Here is an 8,068-nt window from a genome sequence, read left to right on the forward strand (position 1 = left end):
AATACTCGGGGTGTAACAATACAGCGATCCACATCGATATATTGATTACATGATTAACAATCCAGTTACATCGATGCAAAATGAAAACATTGATACATATCGTCAATTATGAGATGCACCTTTATTTTGAAATCCATGAGACTAAAGTGAACAGGTGATCTATTATTATTATTATTATTATTATTATTATTATTATTATTATTATTATTATTATTATTATTATTATTATTATATTTTTTATTAGAATTATGTTGTTTTTGATTGAAATGCCTTCTTAGAAATAAAATAGTCAAATCATATTCGGGTTGTTATGTGCATTTAAGGGACAGAGTGTAACTAATTAGCAAAAATCAAGTTGTGCTTTTGTAAATACATATTCTGAAATTAAAACGTTCTCATAAATTCATAGGTGGCGGTGCGCCCACTGGGAGGCTCTATGTTGCGTCAATATTTCTGATTTCAGAAGCCGAAAGGAGACAATCTATACGGGTTTTCCCCTCTGTCTTCTATATGAAGACATTCTGTCCGTGGAAGAGGAGCATAAACAAGCAAAGACGACCGTAGATCATTAATTTGCTGTTTTCTGCTGAAATGGAGGACCATCCATACTATTCGCCCAGCGAGAGGGAAGAGAAAGTAACCAAGAAAAGAAAACTAGGTAATAGCTGGGAGAAAACTAGAGTCTATATCAATGTAGCTATTATTACCAGGTGGAGATCATTTATGAGGCAGCGGGGATTCAAAACAAATGCAGAGCTTCCTGGCTTTTTGCTGGACAAGAAGTTAATTCATATAACAGTGAAGTTAATTTGGGCTTTATGTTAGAAACAGGGAAGTGTGGTCCAGCAGCTACTCTGTCCTCCCAGCAGAAACGGCTCGTTTGTTCGTCTCTCGGAGAGAAACAGAGAGATTTGTGTGTACAGCAGAAGCGGGTCACTTTACCGGCGTTTATAGACGCTTTTTACACCCCAAATAAGTGAGTGCACGTTCAGAAACGAGTCCAAAAGAAAAGGAAAATACGACTCACGGAATTTATAAGTGACTTTATATAAAAACAAGCGGACTTGACAAAAGTGCCAAAAACCATTTCACACGCTGGCTGTAGCTATTAGCTATTAGCTGTAGCTTATAAATGGAGGACATGTTGACATTTTCACATTTATAACACTCCGGAGCTCCTGTAGTTATTACATGCTTAACGGCGAGGTCGTTTGTAATTCATTACAATGTCAAGGTACTCAATGGTGCACCAGTGGGAAAATCTTACACACTCACTGGTGCTTTAATATCAATGTAAAGATATCGCATCATATCGATCGCGTCCATCGGAAATCATAGCAGACTTTCTGATATCTGCAAATATTGTATCGTCCTACAAACAAAGCGATATAACATGATATCGCGATACAGCTGGTACTAAATACATCAGCATTACGTAACCAAACAAGAAGAAACATTTAGTTGGTTCAGATTTATCTTGATCTGAAATATATCGGCAGGGGTGCCTCGATCAAATTGACGATCACAAAAAATGTAATTCAGTTCGTTAATTTAGAGCCAATTCATAACAAATGCCATCTGAAGGCTCTTCAGTGAAACACACAGGTCCAAATCATATCCAGTTATAGACACAAAAATATACTGTTTATGGGTATTAGACAGTGCTGTGATTAAAATAAGAAGAATTCTTGTGTTTTTGTGACACTTTCAGATTATCCAACAGATATTAATATCAGACAAAGATAACCTGCTTTAATTCAGTGAGACAGAAAAAGCGACTCCTCCGTTAAATCAGGAATAAATGCAGATTAACTCATTTCTGATTTCACCGGAATCTGTAGAATCAAGACATTACTTTCTGAACCTGTCTGACGACATGAAGTAGGCTAAAAGATCTCAAAAGGCAACGCATTTTTCCCTTACCCACAGAAATTCAGAACGGATGACGAGTAAAGGCCTTTTGCGTCCATCAGTCTGGACAGTTACAAAGCCGTTTCTCAGAGAACCGCAGAGAGAACCATGATCCACACACGGAGAAAACACGGAACGTCGGCCACCACAATTACCCCATCAGAGCATCAGCACCGCACCCAGGAGGTCAGGAAATAACCGGGAACATCTAAAGATCATCAGGCCTCACCTGCCTCAGAGACGTCCAAGTGCAAAAACTCCTGGAAAGTAGGAGCAACACAAAGATATTCTCTGGAGAAAAAAGTGGAATTTTATGGAGGTTACATGTAATCTAACCCTGCGTTTCAGAAGAAGACCATCATACAGATGTTCATGAGGACAAAGTCCACCATCTGAACCGGCATAGTCAAAGGTTTCAATCCATCCGACTGAATATACACTTAGTTAATACAATTAAAATGAAGAATGAAAAGAAGGAAATGAAGGTTTTGTTTTGGGTTTTGCTTTGAAGAGCAGATGTGTTTAACAGAAACGCTGATGCTGCTCAAAACCCCAGAAATGTTGTTAAATTAAAGCAACTTTGCAAAGAGGAGCTGTGCCAAAATTCCCTCCCGGTGATGTAAAAGACTGACTGCAAGTTACTGCAAAAACCTGATGGGAGTTGTTGCCAAGAGGGGGAAAAAAGTTTAAAATTAGTCTTTCACACAGAGCCAGGTTGGTTCGGGAAGTTTTTTTACTCTTAACGAACAAAACTGTTCTTTTTAAAAAAAAAAGAAAACTCCATTTTGCATTTAATCTGCTTATTTTGTCAGAACTTTTTCACAACACAGGAGCTCCGACTTAAGTTCAGATCACTTAATAAAAAGTTTTTTTTTTTGTTTTTTTTTTTGTGAAACTAGAAAAACTATGTACGTGTAATTAAAACCCATCTAAACAGAATTAAACCAATTTCTCTGTTTTTAAGTCTTTAAAGAAAAGTTAAATAACTATTGATATGATTGATTTTAACTGATTGTTTATTATTACCGAAATGCATTTTTTATGTTATGTAGCAATAATAGGAAAAACTACTCAAAATTCATGATTAGAGTCTCACTCAAGAATAAAAAAAAAATTCTAATATGTCTGACTGTAAAAATTAAAATGCCAAATCAAGTGAGAGCGGCTTAATGCTTCACTAAAACTACTTGGTTGTCCCAAAATGTCAGTAAATTTTATACACATGTAGATAAAGCGTTACATTTAGGAGAAAAAGCGGCTTGTGGAGGTAAAGAGGCGGAGCGGTGAGGGGTCCTGCACCGGCCCGGGGGAAACCTACCTGCTCCCGGTCGCTGTCGCTTAAGCGATGCGCCTCCCGGGACTTGAAGCAGTTCTGGCATTTGCTTTTGGTGTACATGTTCAGCTGGAAGTTGTTACAGGAGCCGGACATGATTCCTGCCGGCGGAGGTCCTCTTCAGCGGCGCCACAGAATCCCGGCCACAGCCCCCCGCCGCCCTGCGTCGCTCCTCGGCGTTGAATGAGGCGGCTTCCCCCGAACTGGCATCTGTCAAACACGGAGCTCTCTTGACGACTGTCGTCATGGTCAATACGTCTGACGTAATACGCGAACGGACCCTTCCACTTCCGGTTGCAATCTGAAAAAATAAAAAATAAAAGCGCAGATCTTTTTCTTCCTTATTTTTTATTTTATTTTATTATTATTTTTGATAAAATTTTTACGGGTAGCCTAAACTTTCCACAGCAAATGTGGACTTTGTAACAAATTTTTATTTCTTACAGAATTATAATGTTATACAACAGTTTAAACTATTTCGCAATCTGTGATGTACACCATATTTTTTTTTACGTTATCTTTTTAATGCAAATTTTTCCTTTCTTCTTTTTTGTGGTAAGTTTTGGTGCAATTTTGCAAATTTTATATACAAAAACAAATAAATAAAATAAAAGCACAGATCATTTTCTTCCTTCTTTTTTTGATAAAATTTTCATGGGTAGCCAAAACTTTCCACAGCAAATATTATATTGATGATGTAACAAACTTTATTTCTCAGAAAATTATAACATTATACAACAATTTAAATTATTTCACAATTTGTGGCTTGCAGCATTTTTTTTTTACATTTTCTTTTTTTATGCAAATTTTTCCTTTCTACTATTTTGTGGTAAGCTCTGGTGCAATTTTGCAGATTTTATATAAGAAAACCAATAAATAAAATAAAAGCAGAGATCATTTTCTTCCTTATTTATTAATTATTTTTTGATAAAAATTGTATGGGTAGCCTGAACTTTCCACAGCAAATATTAAATTGATGATGTAACAAACTTCATTTCTTAGAAAATTATAATGTTATACAACAACTTAAATTTTTTTGCAATTTGTGGCATGCAGCATATTTTTTTTACATTATCTTTTTATTCTAATTTTCCTTTCTTCTTTTTTGTGGTAAGCTTTGGTGCAATTTTGTAAACTTTATATACAAAACGATGCTGCTTGTTTTGTCTCTCCCAGATGTATAGTTAGTATGCACAGGTTCTGATTGTGACTGAAGGGTAAGCCTGCAGAAAATAAATAAAACTGTTTCAGTGCAACACAAAAAAATTTAAAACAAAAGTTTGTCACAAGATCCTTTGGTTTACAACACACAACTCGCTCTACTGATTCTTAATGTTGCTGTTGCACAATGTCAGATCTAAACTAAACACAGGATGTTGTGAGCCATTTCCTGACTCCTGTTTTTGTAAAGTTTTGACCTGCAAATGTTGATTTTAGCCAATAATAAAACGGGGTTTTATTATTGAAAAAACAAAGATAAAATTATTCAGAGTTGACATTTTAAACAGTCTTTAGCATTTTATATCAATGATTTGTGTAGACAGCCTGTAATCAATCAATCTATCTATCTATCTATCTATCTATCTATCTATCTATCTATCTATCTATCTATCTATCTATCTATCTATCTGTGATATTTTTAGGGAGTCTCACTGTCGTACACAGTTTACAGAAATCTTGAACATTTAATCTGAGATTAAAACTGTAATCCAGTAATTATCTTTGATCCTATACTTGCATAAATGCTTAAGATAAAACTATAGAAACCAGCAGTCTGGTTATAGTTCTTGTAAAAATCTTTTCCTTTAATATTTACTTTAAAGGAGCAGCTAATTCTGGTTCTACACCTTTTTGTCCATTATACTATCCAGATTATTTAAAAACTGTCTAATTTGGGCATAATTTATTTGCTATTTCATCAGTAATTGGTAAAATACATCTTTGCTGCTTTCACAAGATTTAAGAGGAAAAGTAGCAGACAGACAGCACTAATCAACTAGATCCACAAAGTGATTATCAGTAGTGTGGCTACCTCTATAGAAGTGCTAGTCTGCATCATACAGGAATGTGTTAACAGTTGTGGACTTTGATTTGATGACTTGAAGCTCGGTTTGGTCATATTAGGAAACACCTGCGGTTCAAATTCGACTTGAATACCAATAATAAGGGAGTGGACTCGGACTTGAGCTTCTTAAATTGAAATGACTTGATACTCTCAAAAATGTATAGTCAAATATGAAACCTTTACCGTGGAACATGGAGTTTTCCTCTCCACTGTCGCTTCATGCATGCTCAGTATGAGGGATTGCTGCACAGCCATCAACAATGCAGACGACTGTCCACTGTGGCTCTACGCTCTTTCAGGAGGAGTGAATGCTGCTTGGAGAGACTTGATGCAACCTGCTGGGTTTCCTTAGAGAGGAAACTTTCTCACCAACCTGGAGGATCTGATGGAGTCTGACTTTGGAAAGAGCCTTGAGATGACGTGTTTTGTGAATTGGTGCTATATAAATAAAATTGAATTAAACTGAAAGATTTCTGGGACAATGTGCTTTGGACTGGGAGAGCCGAAGGTTGTTCTAGCAGATTTTTGAATCCTGGAGCGTTCACATGAAGCTTTCCCGTTTATTTTCTTAAACTAAGTTTGTTAAAGAATTTATTTAGCATCTCTAATTCACATCCGATCCAGCTTCCATTAGTCGTATCAGCTACTAATCAAACCATTAATTAAAATGCCCACTCTTGATCATTTAGTTTTTCTGGGCATACATCAAACCTTTTTTGATTATTATTATTTTACAAAAAGAAAATATTTTACATTCATTACACAGTGATCAGATTGACAGTCATGATGGGTCGAAACTAAACAATTATTTCCATTTAAATGGAGCAGCGAGTCCTTCCTCCCTGTGGTCATCAAACTATTCAGTTCCTCCTTTTTTTTCCGATGGGACGATAGGAATTAATCCTGAATAACACAAAACCTTTTATGTTTCTGTCCGCACCTCATCTGTTGTATATTACACACTTGCTTTTTCACAGTGTCATTTTCATATCACTGTTATGTTCTGTGTGATTCCTTGCATGATTTTTCTGTATTAAAACCCTGGTGCTGTCGAGGAAGTTCCCATCAAGTCTAACAGCTGCTGGGAGGAAGGATCTGCAAGGAGAAGCTCCTAGATTTTCATTTACCGAGGAGCGTCTCTCCACTGCAACCCAACCACCTGGACCAGGAAAACAACAGATGGATAAAAACAGAAGAAATGATCCAGTAGTTAATCAGAGAGCTTGGGTCACTCTGGACACATTTACTGGCAAAAGCGTAAAGCTGAGTAATATAGTTTATTTCTTTTTGTTTATCTACAGAAAAATCGACATAAGCAGCCAGATATAGGGAGACAAGCATTTATTCCAGGCAATGGCAGTAGGTTATATAAACTAAAAACCCTTTTTTTTCCTTCCTTCCAACATGTATAAAACACAGTATTGTTTCAACCAGTTGGTTTGTTCTGATTCTCATAATAAAACATGATTTACAGACAACAGACGTATTCCTGTTAACACAACACACCGTTTGCTCAGGTGCCATTTCTTTTGAGGCTGTTCTTTTAAAGCAGATTTAGTTTTTTTTTTTTTTTTAATTTTCTAAATGAATGCTTTACAAAGAAGTCCTTTTAGGATGAAACGCTGCATGTTAAGAATAAAAAAGGTCAACGGTGAATTATTCATCTGCAAACCTCTAATGGTGCTTTTTTTTAACGTCAATCAAACTGTTTTTAAAGGACTCGCTAAAATCAGAACTGGAGGAGATATTTGTAGGTTGGGACACAAACTGTTCAGTAATGTTGATCATAAAGTTAGACGTGACCTTTTGTTAAGCCCTCCCACTTGTTCACACCGCCGAGTTTACTTTTCAAATTAGCATCACGACACCTGAAAGCTGAGCTTGTTATTCCCTCCAAACCAAGCCAACGACATTTTTGATGGCGGCTGATGAGGAACTGAAACACAAGATATTTAAAAAAACACTCCTGCTATTATAAAGGGGGGGAAAACATGTTTGGAGCTACTTCTATGGCCAAAAACAAGTTAAACCATTTTCTCTCAATCATATTCTGCCACCCTAGACGGCGCTGTGTCGCTGACCCATAACTCCTGCAGTGGAGGGATGAAACTTTTTCAACAGGCAAAAACCTCATATCAGATTTAATCGTTGCATAAATAATTATTACAAATATTGTTTGAATTTAAAAACTTTAAGCACAGACACATTGAAAGAAGTTGATGTAAAATACCTGATATGCAATGAAATTACCCATTCATGATACAATATATCAAATAACAAAACATTCTTTCCCCTGTATGTTGTGAACTGGAGGGGGAATCTTTTTGTTCTGGAGGAGTCAGTAACACAGCGCCCCCTAGAGTGTAAACTGGTGTAAGAGCAGGCTTTAATGGCAACACCTTTGCTTCTTTAGCAACCAATTAATTCACTCAGCACATGCAATAGTCTGTTAAAGGCCTTTCTGTCAAACTTAGAACAACAGCAGAACAGTAACAACGTCCACATGGATGATAATAGCTACTAATGGCATAGCTGCCATCATGTTAAATAATAACAGCACTTGACTGAATGCCAAAATGTATCAGTGGTATTTTAATGCAGGCTGATTTAAAAAAATATAATAATTGACAAAACTCATAGGTTTCTGATAAGTGTGACCACAGACTGAACAGATAAGGGACCAGGATTAACTAACTAGATTAACTTCTGTTAGTCTGGCTGCACAGAATAAATAAAATATATGTTACTGCTTTTGTAAA

General features: G+C 36.2%; 1 protein-coding gene across 1 annotated transcript in view; it reads right to left on the minus strand.

The window, feature by feature from the left end:
* Nucleotides 1-3,480, minus strand: part of LOC105938873 (myosin phosphatase Rho-interacting protein) — a 41,775-nt gene extending 38,295 nt beyond the window's left edge. Inside the window, exon 1 of the mRNA XM_036148737.1 lies at nucleotides 3,230-3,480. Coding sequence (XP_036004630.1) covers nucleotides 3,230-3,340 — 111 coding nt within the window. The 5' untranslated portion in view covers nucleotides 3,341-3,480. The remainder of the gene's footprint in view (nucleotides 1-3,229) is intronic.
* Nucleotides 3,481-8,068: the final 4,588 nt, after the last annotated feature.

Source organism: Fundulus heteroclitus, chromosome 16 (genome assembly GCF_011125445.2).
Source record: "Fundulus heteroclitus isolate FHET01 chromosome 16, MU-UCD_Fhet_4.1, whole genome shotgun sequence".
Lineage (NCBI taxonomy): Eukaryota > Metazoa > Chordata > Actinopteri > Cyprinodontiformes > Fundulidae > Fundulus > Fundulus heteroclitus.